This window comes from Arvicanthis niloticus, chromosome 16, assembly GCF_011762505.2.
Source record: "Arvicanthis niloticus isolate mArvNil1 chromosome 16, mArvNil1.pat.X, whole genome shotgun sequence".
Classification (NCBI taxonomy): domain Eukaryota; kingdom Metazoa; phylum Chordata; class Mammalia; order Rodentia; family Muridae; genus Arvicanthis; species Arvicanthis niloticus.
The window spans coordinates 10,581,418-10,599,622 of NC_047673.1; the positions used below are offsets into that span (position 1 = coordinate 10,581,418).

The following is an 18,205-nucleotide window of genomic DNA, read 5'->3' on the forward strand; positions in this document are numbered from 1 at the left end:
ATGGGACCTTTGTACCTTGTGCTTTGGAAGGACTTAAGGCCAATACTTTTGTTTGGTACTTCAAACAAAACAGGTGAGGAAGTGTCTGCTCTGAAAATATAGATCCTGAGGCCAAATCTTAAGCAAGAACCCCTGCAGGCTCACACCCTTAGAAAAGCCTCCCTCAGTAATCATGGGAGGGACACACTTGACTCCTAGAACAGCTGCTAGTTCAGACCTGCAACATGAGTGTGGTTGGTTCCATCCTGATTCAGCGTCAATGGATGGACTTCACTTTATATTTTTCTTGTTAGGATTTAGAAGTCTGGGTTCAATAGGGCTTTGATGCATATGCCTACAGTTTTGAGCATGGCTCACATACTATCTCTAATCTATTTTTACACACCCACACACACATGCACACACACACACACACACACACACACACAGAGAGAGAGAGAGAGAAAGAGAGGGAGAGAGAGAGAGGGAGAGAGACACACACGTAAAACTCTTAGTCATCATTTTAATATTGCATTTAAACTACCATTAATTTCTAAACAAATCTATATCTTTTGAGCTGTTGAGTTACTCCCAGGACAAAAGGGCATTATAGAAGTAAATTTGCATACGAAATTGAAGCCAAGGCTCACAATTAACCCCCGTGATTTATGCCCATATGTAAAAAAATGCATTATGACTTACCAAATAAACCAATTAATTAATCAATTATTTAGTTACTCCAGTGCTTCAGATTGAATTCTTTAGCTTCATAAAGGATGCTTTGCAATTAACTTCTAAAGGTAAAGATCCTAATCCTTCAGGAAGATGGCAGCTCTGGAAGCAGGCAATGTTTGCAATACCGAGGTCATAGAGCTAGCTGATTCTCAGATGCTCACAGTGACGTCTCCTTGAATCGCATTATCCGTAGGAACTCATGTTCACACAGTTAAAGAGCAGCATACGTAGAACCTCAGGAAACACAGCTCTTACCCTGCCATGTCTTTGCCTACCTCCACAGCCTTTAAGATTCTATGAGATAATTCTAACTCTATAGAAGTTCATTGAGATATATAGACTTTCGGTCTTGTAATTTCAGGGTGCAGTGTATGTTTCTGTGTGATGTGATTTTTAAACAAATTAGAGCTAATGGAGTTCTCAAAGTTATGAGTTATGAAAGATATGAAGTCATTAACTGCTCAAAGTCAAACTCTGTCATCCACCGATAAGAGAGATCGCTTCAATCAAAGACGGTCTGCTCTTCAAATCTATCTTTGAATAAACTAAGATCTGACAACAGATAACAATGGTTTATGTCTTAAAAGCTTGATTTTTGAGAACAAAAGCTTAACTGTGCAGTTTATGGGCAAGATCTTTTTTTTTTTTTTTTTTTTCTACTTTGTTGCCCTTAGAAACACGAGCAAAGTGCAAGTCAAAAACAAAGGGAGGCGAGCCCATACCAGAGCTCCAGCTCATACAAGGCATCATCTGAGCATCGGCTTTCAGATAAACAGCTGTGTGGGCACTGTACTGTTTAACAGGGGCAGCTTGAAAGTGTGCTCTGTGATGCTCCCGCTTAACTGCATCTCCAAGATAGCGCAGGAAATCTCAGCTCCTGCACAGGCTGCTCCTTACGATGAAGATCAGTGTATTGATAATGAAACAGCTGCTTGGCAGAGTTTCTTGCTCTGAGGCAGGAAGTGAAGGCTGCTGGACTGGAGATATGCTTGGCTTTATCAGTGAGGATAAAAAAACCAAGACAGCTTTGCTGAGAGAGATCATTTAAAAGGTCAAGCTAAGAGTGAAAAATAACCCTCACTTCTCAGAAACCCATGGATGACATCTGGTCTGGCGCTCCTGTTCTTCCCAGACTGTCAAGACAGAGACTGTGTGAGCCACGCTTTAAGGACAAGCCATCATGGGTGAAAAGAGGCCTGGGTCCTAGCCCTGTCATTTGGGATGCCTGGAGTACCAAGTAATCCTGGAGTAAGTGCCATGTGAGTCTTCATTCAGACCCAATGGTACTAGCTACCTTCACATTATATTGGAAGGTATAGTGTCCCTCAGTCCTTAAGTCTTCCAATCTCTGGACAGCCAACTATCAATACTCCCATTTTAAAGAGCAGGAAATAATAAGGTCATCAGATGTTCCCTTGACACCAAGGAATTAGGACTTCCTCGTGTCTCACCTGATTCCTCATTTGAGTAACATTCCTGCCAATGTACTGGATTCACTAAGACCAGGACCAAAACAAAGCCAATGAAAACAGCAAAGACCAAAAGATTCTGGTACTTGATGAAGCATCTTAAAGGAAATTATGTGGGTCCAAATACTTGTCTTGTGAGGACACAAATGTGTTGCTTTGTTTAAATTTGCCAAGTGGGCAAGTGCCTGGTCAAGTAACTTCAATACCACTTTATACACCAACAGTCACAAAACACTGAGAGCAAATAAGCATTATTAATTTTTTTTTTGTCCAAGTAGCCACCTTTGGAGGAAACTTTTAGCACTCCCGAGTAGCATAAGCTACTGGGAGCTATCTGTTTATTTTACATTAACGAAGACTTCTGAAAGCGAAAAGAGAAACCAAGGTAGTGTTCTGATAACAGTGATGCCATTTAAGACATGCAAACATGATCCGTGTCCAATACACTCTCGTCCAGCAGTTGTAGAAAACTGAGCAGGTTATATAAGAGGCAAATGAGACTGCTGATTTTAAGATCTACTCATAACTTATTACTGACTTTCAGAGGCTGAGAGTCTTTATTGTGAATATAAACCTCAGTAAGACAAAACTATGAAAGTTTTGCCACCCCAAACCCTTGTCTACATTAAAACATTTTACATGAAAATTTAGTTTCTATGCATCTGATATATAAAATTTAAAAACAACAAAATATTGAAATCAACATTAATAAGCCCCATATTAAAATGGCCAAAGAAAATGAAAACCAAATATTGTGACTCAAAGGAAAGTTTTTAATCTAAACCAAGGAAGTGAGGATTTTTGATAGGGTATTTTTGACATAACGATCAGGTAAAGTTATTTTGAATTTTAATGAGGTGATGCCTTTTCTAAGATTCAAGATGAAGACCACATTATAATCAGAGTAACTGTAGCCACAGCCTAGGGACTGCCTGCTCATTTTCTGAATCCAGAGTCAGGGAGCCTTCTGCAAACGTTAGCACTGTTTGCATTATCAATGGGAAGTTGAACTGTACCATTTTAAATCTACTGTGATGATCAGTCTCTGTTATCCATTTGACTGGATTTACAATCCCAAAGATTGTCAACATACTGAGTGTGTGGTCAAGAGCATTAACAGAAAGGACTGACTTGGGAGGAAGACCCACCCTGAATTTGAGTAGCCCATTCTCATGACTTGAAAGCCCATACTGAACAAAAAGGGGAAGGGCAAAGATAGCTGAGAACAAGTATTCCTTCCTCTCAGCATCTTTGTTCAGGGTTATGAGCAAGGGGCCTTGATCTCTGACCATCATAGCCTAGAACCACCAAACCATCCTTCTGGGGATCCTGCTGGGATAAATCATACCCAGGAACCATGAGCCAAAACAAGCCTTCCTCTCCTGAGCTGCTTTTTGTTGGGTATTTGTCACATCAAGGAGCAAAGGAACAACTACACTGATGTTCTGTTTCTCATCAGCTCTTATGCACAATCTTTCTCATTTTTGGAGAACAATTAAAATCAGAACAAAGAATAGCAACTGGGGTTGGGTGGAAGCCATCTCTTACCCTGGCAAAGCGGTGCCATCGAGTCCCACTGATATATGCCCACTGGGTTCCGCCTGCACGTTGCATTGTTGTGGCCAATCATTCGATATCCAGGCTTGCAGAAGTAGTATACCTTGCTCCCCACTGCCCCGGCGGTTTTATTTAAAATGCCACCATTCTTGAGTGTAGAGGTGAGGCTGCAGTAAGGAGCTGGGACAGGGCAACAGACACAAGCAGGTTACAAACCAACTGGGGACACAGGCACGGCAAACAAAAGGGATTTAAAAGCTGGGAAATGAGCAGCAAGTGCCTGCTTTTAAAGTAAGAGTCTAGGAGCCCCGCAGAGTTTCCTTGTGAATAATCAGGGCACTGCTGCTGTGTTTTAACACTAGCCAGAGTGCTGACTACAACACGGGCAGGAAGTGGCAGATCTTCATAGTGGGCTTCCCACAAGGTACCCTAAGGCTGTCACTCATAAAGACAAGGGTAAGAAGCGATGTGGTCTTGCTCAGGGTACCACTCTTACTACCTAAACATTCTCTACATTTTAAGAAAGAAATGATTAAAACAAAACAAACAAACAAACAAACAAACAAAAAAACCCAACAGGCATTGGAGGTTTTTTTGCAATCAAGAACACGGAATTTTAGTCATCTGATGGATTTTGCTTTCATACAGATATAAAACATTTTTTTTAAATATAATACATGAGATAAGGGTAAACTCTCTGCTCAAGCATTAAAAATGTAGAACTTTATGTTACAAAGGGAAATTTGTATTAGTAACAAGTATCCCCTTTTGCTAGGAGACAGTTTTAAATGTAAAGATGACTATCAGTTTTTATTTATTTAAATTTTATTTTTTTATGTGCATGTATGTTTTTGCTTGCATGTATGCCTGTGCATGAAATGTGTGTTTGGTACACTTGGGGACCAGAAAAGGGGAGTCAGATCTTCTGGAACTAGAGTTGCAAGTGGTTATAAGGCACTGGGAAACAAACCTGGATCCTCTATAAAAAAAGATCACCACATGTCCTTAGTCGACGAGCCATCTCTCCAGCCTTTAAGCTTTCAAGTATCAGTTTTCTATAAATTTCACATACACACACACACACACATACACACACACACACACACAATTTTTATGGGTATACATGCAGGCAAGTACCCTCAGTGATCAGAAACAGGAACTAGAATTAAAGGCCTTGGAAATACTAGGAACAAGGCTGTCCGTGTGTTCAATCCCTGTTTGGGTACTGTGGCACAGGCCTGAACACGTTTTTAATCACATTTTCAGGGGAAGAATGTCTGAATCCCCTGCCCATTGTTCTCTCAACACCACAATTTCCAAAGTCTGCCTGCTTATGAGGTTTTCTAATCTAACCAGAGAAGAATAGAATCTTCCAGCCCCTAACAGCCACCTTGCTCCCTGGGGCTGGTCTCCACCCTAAAAACATACATCACCAATGGGAGTTAAAAAGCTTTCCATAAGACCCTGCATTTAATGCGCTGGGTGCTACCATTCCAAGGAAGACAGATCTCCAAAATAACCCCACTTGCCACTGACTAGGAAGAGCTCAGAGGGTTGTGTTTCATAACTGAACTGTTCCCAGAAATTCAGTCCCCTTGCTCTCATGGGGTAATGGAAACACTGGTGTGGGTCAGATTGCACTGAACAATGTACATAGGGCTTATCATTTTATTAATGTACTGGGACATTTAATTAATTTCATACAAATAACAACTTACAATGATTAAGTATGGGGAAAGGATAAAATACCTCAGATTTTCACATAAAACTACACATATATGTATGCCAAATATAGACTTATAAATGTTTATATAAAATATAGAAAAGTATATAAAGTATAGGCATATGTAAAGATAAATTTATAGAATGCAATAGATAGAGTGACTTGCTAAGGACAACAGTGATTACTGTTTACACCATTTATGACAAACTCTCATTTGTTCCCAATGTTAATGCTAATTTTGATTATATTGCTATAATTTGGGGCAAATGTCTTTATTGTCCACTGTGTAAAATTTTAATATTTTCTCTTTAATCAATTATTTATTACATATTAATCAAGTTATCTCCTTAGTTTAGGGCTCTCACTCTAAGGAATTCCCCACTATGATTTTTCTCTTGCTGATCTTTGTCAGAAGTCAGAATTTCACCATAACCTAGACTTAGTGTCCAGACAAATGTGGCACTGAAAGCCACTCCAGATGATGTCCAGGCCCTCCTATTCACCTGCATAGCGAATCTTGAATCCTTTCTTGCTGGTTGCATGGTCTGTGGACCAGCGGAGGTATAGATGGTTACTTCTGCTGGTGAAATTGGACTGTTCAGTGTGGTTTCCACTTAAGACCACTAACAGAGGACTTTGTCCAGAAGAACCTAAAGAAAACAGAAAAACAAAACTTTCAGATGCGGGCACCTACAAAATATAGATCATTCTTAGCTGTTGATTAAATGTGTATACACATGTACAATAGACAGCTATTTTTTTTCAAAGCGAAGAAAAATATTCAAGTGAAAATAATAACAAATACATTCTATGGTAATGAAACATTGTGGGGAAAAAGAGGAGACTCAAATACATAAATTATTGGAGACATATTATGGAAATGAATGAAACACATCAGTGAAACAATGACATTTAAACATGAGAACATCCTTTCATTATTATCATTTATAATGTACTACAGATATGGAAAACTAGAATCTCTCTAGCAACGTCAGTGGTGTATAAGTAAAGCCAATCACTTTGGGGAACAACTTGATGATACATAGTAAATTTGAAGTTTTAATCCATCAACTCTAGCACATAGGTACAAAAGTTACTTATGTAGCAAATATATCCCAATATTATTGCTCATAATAAACTGTGGACTAAAACTTCCTTTAAGTGCTGGAAATATCATGAGGAGAAATTAAATTTATAGACTATCTCAAGTTAATAATCTATCTATCTATCTATCTATCTATCTATCTATCTATCTATCTATCTATCTATATGTGCGTGTGTGTGTCCAAAAGTATCATATAGATGTCTCAAGTGCCCACTGTAGATTAGTATTATAGTAATTCAGAAACAGTCAAGTGTGGGTTGGTGGGGGAGTAGATGGATTGAGAGATGCTGAGTAGGGCTGAAGAGATGGCTCAGCCATTAAAGGCTAGGCTCACAACCAAAAATATAAGAGAGATGCTGAGTAGATGGATGAATGAGTATAGAGATGAAGAGGAAGTGATAGAAAAATTCATAACAATGATCCACTTCTCTTTCTTTAAGATACACGTGTCCCCATTAGAACTAGGAAGTGACTATGCATCAGTAGACAGTATGAACGAATTTCTGTATGTCTATAAAAAAGGATCCAGGAAATGTGAAAATAATCTAAAAGTTATCATTGGCATATATCTTCATTCTGTAGATTGGAAAGTTTTCAAAATGTTTATACAGCAAGGTTATTAAATGCCCAGTGAAACATCCAGTGATTGCATCTTCATGTCACTTGGGAGAGAAATCACTTTCTAGAAAGAGGAGTTGTGTTCTGCTCCCTTTCTATTCATGGATGCAACCGATCTTCCCGTCTTAAAAACATTACTCACTTTTCCGCATTTTGCATGAGAAAATGGAAGAATGAGACTCCTGTGGCTATTTATAATCTAAATTTATTAGGGCAAGGGGAGGGGCACCCCTTCATTCATGGAAAATACTGACAGATCACCGCTTCACTTCCTCTTACTCCCAAGTCACTTTTATGGACTTACCATCGATAAAGCTGTTCAAGGCTCTATTGGCCTCTGCACAAACATGCATTGAATACCTGCTTTCAATAACTCAGAGAGTGACTCTCCTTGGACATGTACTCTATATAGAGTGACCTACTTTGAAATGAGTTTGCAGGGGTTGGCCTTGGCTCTACCATGAATGGCATGTTTTAAGAAGAAGTGATCAGCACGCAGATGCACAGAGAACAACCATATGATGACCACATGAAGTGGACACACCTACATGCCAACAAGAGCCTCAGAGACCAGATTCCCCACAGTTCAGTCCTGGACTCTCATTGTTCAAGTTTGAGAAAATATTCTCTGTTGTGTACACATTAGCAGGGACTTAGTTATAGCAATTGCAAGAATACATGAGGAAAAAACAACAAAGTAAAAACATGAAAGTTTGTGTGGAGGTCTCTAGAAATGATTCTTCTTGTTATGAAAGATGATCTCCAAAGGCCATCTGCAAAGTGTCCTGTCTATGTCCTACAAAAAAATGACCCTACTTCATATGGAAGATGGCAGAAGATGAGCTGTGTGACATCTTGTCATGGCTGTTAAACAAGATCATGTAACCTCTGAAATGATATGCCATTTGGAAATTAATTATCCTAAGCTTGCCATACTTGAAATGTCATTTTTACTGACAGAACACAAGAGTGCATTTTCAAGAGTTGCTAATTCCCCATCAAATCCCTTATTCATCTGATCTCTGTCCAGATCCTAGTGTTTAGGCATGTTCTGAAAAGCATGCCTCTATATAGTATCTATATACAATATCCTAGAAAGGAGATGTGCAGGTACATTTGCCAGGATAGCCAGTGATGTCATCTCAGCAGCCAGTTATGACTGGAAACCAGACACTGTTCTTCACTGAGTTTTGGCAATTAAGAAAGTTAGGAGAATCCACTTCTGAGATATAACGAGTATACACTCTGAGAAAATTATGCACACAGCTAGTATGATCAGCTTACTTCTTCTTAGCTCATGAAATAGAGAATAGCACCTGTGCTGCCAAGATAAGATGGGCACAGTGGTTAAGTGCATAGAAAATGCCATCACTTGCAGAAGTTCTCAATACAAAACAGTGACCTTTCTCTTTATAAAAAAAAAATTATATTTGAAAGCAGAGTAATACAAGCCATGAGCCACTGCTAATCTGACAGAAATTGCTGGTGTCATCTTCTGGTTTACTCTCTAGCTTTTGATCTTGATCATGGTCTGGTCATGATTTAGTCAGCACCAGGCTGTAAACCTGTAAACAATTAGGGACACACACACAGACACACACACACACACACAGACACACAGACACACACACACACACACACACACACACACACACACACACACACACATTTAACATACAGAAAATCAGATCCATGAACAATGCAATAGTGTTGTTTGAAGACCACCTGATATTTGAAGAAGCACAGGCCTTATTGTGAATAATTTGCGCTGTTGTTGTTGTAGAAAGATGTCTGTTGCTGTTGGAACAAGTTTGACTTATCTTGGTACTGAGACATTAAGATGGTGTTTTTCATTTATGATCCTCAGGATGCTAAGACACATACATAGAAGAGGCTTACCATCAAATACTTCCAGTGCATCAAATTGCTTTTCACTTTGAAATGTGTCCACAAAGAGTGTAATGTTAAAGTTGGGTTCCACTTTGATACTCCAAGCACATGTCTGGGAGTTAAAATAGTTGCCTGGGTACCCGGGACTGAGAATCACCCCAGAAGAAGCTGTTCGCACTTCATTTGCTGGGCATTGTGCTAAAGAGAAAAGAGATGGATAGAGATTTGTATTAATGCAATGAATCCAACTTTGATGGGATGGAAGGCAGTCTACTGAGCTCTAACTGTGTGTAATACAGGACACAGATGCCTCGAAGAGCCATAGAGCCATAATGAGCAGACTGTGCCTTCTACTGGGTTCACACAACACTGGCCACTGAGTCTCTGGAACAACCTTATGAGGCTGTATGAATTGTGTCACAGCATCCTAAGGCACTCCAATGCAAAAAGAAAGAGGGCCCATCCTCGATACAACAAAATGTAGCTGTTTGTATAAGAAAAACATTTTTATTCTGACCCTTGCTATACTTTGATAAAGAAAAGTTAAATATTTGTTGTGTCCATGCGACTATTTAAGTATGAAACAAATTAGAGAAACATTGTTTAACACTTCCACACACACCTGCACTGTTTGCAGCAGTATTTAGCAGGATTAATGATTTCTAAAGTAAAAATTCTTTTATTGAAACACCAAGATATTTCAAGTTGTGATTTTTTTTCCCTCCTCATCTTTCTATTTTGACCCAGCTACTTCCAGACTAATTTTAAAAAATGTAAAATCACCAAAAGACTTCTTTAATGTTATTTCTCCTTGCTAAATTAAATTACACTATAGGGATGCTTTGCTTATAGAGCTGCTAAGGACACTGGTCCGCCATAGCATATAAAAAGAAAGTGATACACCAGCGTTAGTCACAGTTTAAGCCCATGAGTAACCAATTTCCCCCAAAGCTTTTGTCAAAGACATGCATCTCATTTGGTGAGTCTTCCCATTTTAGTGAGCTGATTGTATGTTATTTACAAATACACTTCAAAAGGAAGACACTTCTCAAACAGGTAGGGAAAGATTGTACGATCTGTCATTCCTAAATATTGTCTTGAAGTTTGCTCATTCATTTGGATAGTCTAGCTGAAATGTACTTTAAACCTCAGTAGAGTTTTAGACAAAAACATAGGCAATTAAAGTCCTTAAAATATTCAGAGCATAAACTAAGTACAGTAATATTACTGAAAATAATTCTAAACTGAAGTCATAGATGGAGTTCAGTCAAAAGTTCTATTTCCTGGTAGTGATGGTGATGACACTGTTAGCCACGAAATGGGACTGGTAGCTTTCAGGTAACATTTCTTTTAATGAGAAATGTTGCTGAAGGTTCAGGACTTGAACCCTTGGTCCACAGTGGTGATGCTATTTGCAGAGGCTTAGCAGGTACAACATTTTAGAGGGAGTATGTCACTGAGGGCGGGCTTTGAGAGTACATAGCCACACCCATTTCCCGTTTTTTTTGTTGCCTTGTATTTGCTGTAAAAGATATGATTTCTCCATGTCTTGTTCCTGCTGTTCTGTCTCCCTGCCATGATAGACATTTATCCCCCTGGCGTCATAAGTCAAAAGAAAGTTTATTCCATCAGTTGATTTGTATTGTTTTTCTGTTTCTTCACAATGACAGAAAAGAGGGAAATAAAATGAAGAAACCTTTGCATTGACATGTCATCTGATAATTTTTAAAGAATCAGCTTGGTCAGTGAGCTCATTGCTTTCTTCTTCTGAGAAACTCTGTTCAGTGCAATGTGAAATCCAGAATGCTCAGAAGAGCTGTGTCTTCCTGCTAAACCTCTGCACACATACTCTGTGACTTTGAGATAAGCATGCTCAGTTATCTGCCTTCCATCTTTCTTCCTAAACTCTGACCTCAAAGTGAGCATGCGCTATAATGTACAACTGTACTAAGAATGCAGAGGAAGGCACCCTTGTCTCATATGCTTTCCTACGGAAATATAAATAGGTTCTTGCAATAAGACTCACCATGATTCCTTCCCCTTCCCCGACTCCTGAGAGAGCATTTCTTTGGAAATAGTCCCACTGTCCTTTTCCCTTCCTGTAGGCAATAAACCTCTCCACAGTTTTAGCTTCTGTTGTACATTTTGTCTGTGTGCTCACTAAGATGAAAACCCATTCATTAGGCAACAACATCACTTTGCAAGATTTACTTTGCCAACTGCAGGTTGGACATGCTGGCATTCTTAAAAGGTACATATCACATAGGTTGGGTCTTGTGTCTGTGCACACCAGCGTGGGCTTGAGAAGAGAGTTCCAGGAACACCATAGACTTGCTCCCATGTTGCAACGAGAGCCAACATTTATACCATCTCTGCTATAAATAGAAGGTTGTAACAGCTACCCCTCAGAGTGAAGCGAGCTGTGGCAGATGTAAATGTCTTTCTTAAATAGCAAGTGCCATATGGGCAGAGGTATTATAGAAACTGAAAATGTCGTGGCTACGTACTCTCCTGTTCTCAATAGGCAGGTGCTACCAAGAAGACTGTTCTGTGTTTCACTGGGGAAACATTCAGCCAGCCTTCCACCTTGTATATCTTACCACTAAAGCTAGAGTTTTAAATGACACTGAACTTCAGACCATCTGGAACTAGGAAACTTTGCAATGAGTTGCTGAATGCCATCTGAAAAGCCATCATCCCCTCCAGGGCTGGGGCACAGAGCAGCTATCCAATTCAGAAGCAGCCCCGAATAGAACCATTCCTTCTATTCTTAAAATGGTCTCCTTTGCTTAGTAGAGAAGATGAAATGAAAATACAATCAAAGCCATATTTATCAGGTTTCTTTAACACTTAACTCTATTATTTTCAGGCACACATATTATTTTAAAAATATTTTTGAACATGTTTCCCAATGAGGCCCAAATATCTTTGTTTCCGCCTGTCTGCCCTGCTGTTTCCTGGGAACTTACTCCTTCCTGGAGGGGGCTATAAACCGTTGCCAGGAGCAACCCAGATAGCCTGAAGGTTTCAACTCTCTCCTGAAGCTCAACTTCTCAGTTTTCCAGCAATGATGATACCTTTAAAGCCCTGTGCACCTCAAGAAACATTTGAGAAAAGTTCTACAGAGAAGGACCATCAGAGATACATTGTAAAGGAGTTTTCTGGCAACTGGAGCTAGCTCCTTTTAGCAGACACGTGGCACGTTCAGTTCAGTTATCTTTTTAAAAGAGGAAAATCAGCTTGAGGCTCAAAAACATGCAGTAACTTGTTTAAAACATCTTGCAGGTTTTCAGCCACAATAACTTAGGCTTAGGAACTTGAACTAGGCTTCCTAGTCATTAAAAGTAACTCCTTAATTGGGTGTGGAGGTACATATCTTTAATGCCAGCACTCTGGAGACAGAGGCAGACAGAACCAGCATGGTCTATTTAGAAGTTCTAAGGTAGCCAGAGTGACATAAACAGACCCTTAGAAAAAACAAAATTAAAACAACAAATAAAAAATATTTTCTCCTGCCAGGCATGGGAGTACACATTTCTAATCCTAGCATTCTGAAGGCTGAGGCAGGAAGTTCTTAATGGACTCAAGGCTAGCCTGGTCTAAATAATGAGTTTCAGGTAACTAGGACTACATTGTGAGACACTGTTACAATAACATTAAGCCATAAAACACCTATAGCATGAGATAACTGTGAAAACTAGGAAGAGCCTAAGAAAATGGGAGGCTCTGGTACCTGAAGGCTGTAGGGGGCTGGAGGTGGGCATGTGGGAAGATCGTTGAATTGCTTCTCTCCTTCATGCCCTCCTGCTCCCTCCAGAGGAAGTCATCACCAAACAGACTTGTATTCCCTTTAGCAAACACTGACCAGTTATGTTTTCTCTTTTTCTTTCTTTCTTTCTTCCTTTTTTTTTTTTTTTTTTTTTTTTTTGCCTTTGAGACAGGTTTCTTTATGTAGACAAAGCTGGCCCACACCCACATAGATCTGCTAGCTTCTGTCTCCTGGGTGCTAGGATTAAAGGTCTACCTACCTCTATAGATGTTTTTAAATTTTAAAAATGTTTTCATTTGTGTGTGTTAGAGAGAAAGAGAGAGGGACGGAGGGAAAGGGGAGTGAAAAGACGTGTCACAGCATTCATGTGGAGGTCAGAGGACAAAGACTGGGATTTGATTCTTTCACCATGTGAAACCTGGGGGAACAAACTCCGGTGGCCAGGCTTGGTGACAAGCACCCTTACACATTGAGCTATCTTGCTGAACCAAGTCTATTTTTAATTCATGTTATGAAGACTATTATGAATTCCTTCCTAGTGGTCTATAGGATGAAGTCACTTGTCATTCAAGTCCTCTTAACGGCCAGGCTCTGAGAGAGCCAGCTCTCTTAATATTTCTTCTGTAAAGGACCCAAAGGGCAGCATGCTCCTCCTTCTTGGGTACCATCTGCCTTTTTCTGCATCTGGAGCTTTATTCATTGTTCTCTTTTTTGTTTTCCTGAGCACGAGAAATATTATTTTGTTGTTATTTCTTGCTCAGTTTTCTCTGAATTAAGGTAGCATCTAACATGGTAGCATGGTCTTAACACACACTGGGACCCCCCCTCCCCCCAGAGCACAGTATGCAATAGTCCCCATTACCATCCCCCAAAACTCTTGTCAGCTTTTAGAGGGCTGGTAAGAGTGTGTATAAATACCCAAGGAAGTAAGATTCTATGTGAACACGATTTTCCGTCAAGAGTGTTTTGAGGGACTGACCCCTACTTGAGCCCTACAAAATAATTAGAAAATAGAGAAAGATCATAATTAAGTGCTTAAGTGATTAGGGTCAGGCGTAAGACAGACATCTGAGGTCTTTCAAAATAATGAGTTGCTCAGAGAAACACAACTAAGTTTGTTCTCAGCTCATTTCCCTTTCATGAATTTGCTTCAGGAAAAAAAAATGATCCCAGGACTGTTGGGAACAGTAGTTACAGAGTTGGAAAGTCCTGGGCTTCCAACCTCAGACAGAGTCAAAGCTGAGTCTCTGGAAGACTGTATGCACAGGTACAGGTTGTGTACAATGAACCGAGACAATGGGCCCACTGTTATGTGGGCTTACTCTGTTTTCTGGATGGACATGAGTTAAAGTTAATTTTAACAGAAACAGAGTAAATCTGGACAGGACAACATAATGAAGGGATGTTCCTCATTCTCTTTTTTAGGCTTGTTTTAAGCTTCCCATTCTCACAAACTTTGAGATTAAAATATACCTTTAAAATATCCAGGTTTGCCTGGGAGTGTAAAGTGGCAAAAGTTCAACTGTATGTATTCTTTCATGTTGAGAAGAGAATCCTAAGACCATCACCACTATGCCAATACAGACACTCAGTTTACCTAAGAAGATTCCTCAGGTCTCCTCACTGTGCCACAGCTTGGCACATGAGCCCATAGAAGCTGTTGGTGAGTCATGAATCCATCCACTAGTCTTGAAGGCTCACTCTGCCTGAGACCCACAAGGGTAGCCACGCTCCAGTTCAGTAGCTTTCCAATGGGGTGAGGTCCTCGTGCTTAGGGATTCTGAGGTTAATTTTTCTGAGTAATACAGGGCACTGTGAATAATGGTCATTCATTCCTCACTGCAGCCCACTTTCTAGAATGGTGGAGATGGTGTCTTGCTCTCAGGGTGACACAGAGCTCCCCATTAGAACCATGATTCTTTAAAGTAAGTTGAAAACACTGGCAGTGAACAAGATGGGGTATCTGACCTTCTTGTACCAAACGTGACTGTTTCCTTCCCACCACATTTACAAATGGTCCCTACTAAATCACATTTCTTGAGTGATCTAAGTGTATTCTAGTCTCTGGACTAACAAATGCAGCCCAGAACCATGTTCTTTAAAAATGGTCTAAGTCCTGCTATATGGTCAGTTTATGTTAGAAGCATATACAAAACCAAAAGTAGCTATATTTCATTGTTTTTACATTTTTATACCCAAAGTGTTAAACACCAGATGCTTAATTAAATCCAGGTAAATTATTGACAAAAAAAATCTCAAGATATTCAGTTTGCTTGAGATGGACCCAAAAACATGACGCAGATTGGAGAGAGGAGGGAAAGGGCTGTTATATCAGTGCTGGATATCAGCTGTTCTTTAATATTTCAGTTTTCTTGCAGATGAACATTCCCATGTGATTTAGGTTTATTTTTGAGGGTGGGATAAACATAAGAGTCTTCTGATACCTCTGTTGGCAGCTTGTCTGCGTTGTGAAACTAACTTATCCCAGACCTGAGTCAAATTCCAACCCATGCTTACAGACTATTAGAGCAACCAAATCACCAGGGCCCAACATACCTTCACAGGTGGGTGGAGAACCTTGGAACAGTAGCTGTGAGCTGAGCTTGCATGTCAGGGTGTCGCTTCCCAACAGCGTGTACCCTGGATGGCACTGGTATTTTACGAAGTCCCCTGGAAGAATCAACCCAATACCATGGGATTGACAATCTCAGAACATTTGACTGTGGTTACTGTGCCAATTATTTGTGACTACTAAATGAACTATGCCAATGAACAAACAATTTCAGAGGGTCTGCTTTCACTTTATGTATGTCTCTAAAAATCTCTTTTCAGTTCTTAGTTTATAAAACCTAAAAGAAGATATCCCTTGTGTAACTATCCCTTGACCAATTTAAGCCTTTGTCCCACTTTTCAATTGCCTTGCTAAATAAATGGAAGTTCCATAGATGTCTGGTATCTAAGCAAGGCTATAGAGTGGAATGAAGAAATGGTTTCAGTAAACCCAACATGGCTTGTCCATGATCCTGGTCAGGGAAACACCTTGTATATTCAGCTTCGCCATCTTGAGTACAGCAGGGACTGGACCATGTGATTTGACCAGTATTCTGCAACACAGTGTGATCACAGGAATACAGTTTTGTGATAGAGACTGAGAAATGATGGGGTTCTCATAATTACACTGCCAACATATACGGTGGCTGTTTCCCTAACAGGACCCGATAAGGACCAGATGAGTAATGAATGAGATCATGGTTAATAACAAAGCAGTGGCAACATTTCTAAATATTATCGTTAAGTACATCTTACCATGACTTTTCATTTGAAGGTCATTATTTACAGCCAAATTCATTCTAAATCAGACTCTGAAATTTTAGAAGTAGTAATAATGCCACAGAGAAAATGTCTTAAAATGCCAAGAGCAAAACATAAACTAAGAAAGTAAATAGTTTGCTCCAGAGTCTCTATAAAAGGCCCTACAATGTTTTGGGACAGTTTCTGCTTATAGTTACAGTTTGCCTAATGTCCGTATCAGAAGAAGCTAAAAGAACCAAGAGCCAATAATGTGGAATGAAGGAAAACAGAGATACGTTACCTATTTCAAAGTCCTCGTCTTCTGTAAGCAGGTCAGCCTGCGGCACTGCCGGGGGAGGTGGGCACCTCTTTAGCTGAAATGCTATAGAGGTTTATGAAAAATGATAACAGATGTGGTTACCTTTTCTGAATAATCAAATTACAAGGCCATGTGCATGTGTAAATCATTCTTTCCACTGACACACTTTGGCTATTAAATGCCTGACAATACCTGAAGCCCAAGGGATGAAAGCATGCAGTTACTATGACACCTATCCTCCCCACTTTGGAAGACACCACTGAAATTATCCTAGCAGAGCCTGGTTAGCTTAGATAAGCTCATTTCTCTCTATTCCTGAGTAACAGTTTGGAGTCATAGGAGACAAGGGGCTGGTGACCTTGCCCTTCTGCTATCAATGACATTATGAGGTCATTATATGAGAGTTACTATGACATTTCCTTAGAGCTAGGAACACACACAAACCTGCACATAAGTCATGTGTATCACAATGGTGTCTACAACAGGGTCTCTTCCATCTATGCAGGAATGAACCCCAGGTATCTACCGACATGCCCTGATAAAATAAACTGACAGCAGAGATACTGTACACCAAAAAACGTTTCAAAGGTACTCTGGCATCCACGTGGGCGAATCCAACAGCTGGAGATAAAGTATGTGTATGTGGGTAGGGAGCTTTCTTGGGTGTCTATGCCATAGCCAGTGAAGTGGAAACAAACTGACCATGAAAATTGAGGACAAAGAAGCCTCCATTGGAGAAATCGCTGTGGAATTTGAGCAGGACCTGGTTGGTGGAGCTGTATGCTGTCTCAAGGGCAGTGTTTCCACTGAAGACCCCGAGCTGAGGTGAGTTCTGGTCAGGACCATCCCTGGGAAAGAGATAGGGCCAACAGAGGAAGAAGTTCAGTGTTACAGCTGGGGTTGTACAGCCGGTTTCCAATAGGGCCAAGTGTGCAGAAAGAGTTCAGGGCTGGTCGGAAAGACCAGTACACACTGGCCTCCTCAGAGACACTTCTTTACTGTCAGGAACCCAACAACTATAGCTTAAAGTACACATGGTATCCACTTCCTTATGACTGATATTTATAACAAGTTTTACAGTTGAATTAAAATACTAAAATTGAAATATGGTATTGCCCTGGCACTGACTTTAATAATAGGATGCTTGGTATTTAGGACGTTCACTACCCTGCAGCATCTCTCTGCTTTCTGATTGTGGGTAGGTGACATACAAGAATTGCTAAGAGTGGATTCTATGCAATAGAATCTACATGGATCTATTGCTTGGCGGGTCTTTGCTTGGCGGGTCTGATGCTTTGCTTTGGAACGGGAACCCTTGGAGTCTCATTTCCACAGCCACTAGCTCAGTTTCTCAGAACCATCCTCCAAGACCTCATTGCAACATGGGGAGGCACTTTCCCTGGGCCCGCAGGAGTGTCATCCACAATGACTATCCCGTATCTGGCTCCTCCTGCATTTTAGATCAAATATTTAGGCCCTGCAGTATCTGTTCCTCTGGCCCAGACTACTCGCCTTTGCTCCTCAATCTGTAATAATACAGGTACATGATGTACCCTCCATGTGCATGCATATATATATATATATATATATATATATATATATATATTATACACAGGCAGACACATTTAGACACTCAATAGACAGATGCAATAGACAAACACAATATAGATATAAACATAAAACATTCCTATATTCACATACAGATACATACAACACACACATATGACAATCATGCATTCATTTACAGACA

General features: G+C 40.0%; 1 protein-coding gene across 2 annotated transcripts in view; it reads right to left on the reverse strand.

Moving 5' to 3' along the window:
• The window catches only part of Csmd1 (CUB and Sushi multiple domains 1), a 1,522,453-nt gene that overhangs the window by 81,968 nt on the left and 1,422,280 nt on the right, over positions 1-18,205 (reverse strand). For both annotated transcript variants that reach the window (XM_076913874.1, XM_034520246.2), the window contains exons 44-49: positions 17,158-17,303; positions 16,438-16,518; positions 15,402-15,515; positions 9,086-9,274; positions 5,967-6,113; positions 3,732-3,920 (exon numbers count right to left, since the gene is read on the reverse strand). In XM_076913874.1, coding sequence (XP_076769989.1) covers positions 3,732-3,920; positions 5,967-6,113; positions 9,086-9,274; positions 15,402-15,515; positions 16,438-16,518; positions 17,158-17,303 — 866 coding nt within the window. The remainder of the gene's footprint in view (positions 1-3,731; positions 3,921-5,966; positions 6,114-9,085; positions 9,275-15,401; positions 15,516-16,437; positions 16,519-17,157; positions 17,304-18,205) is intronic.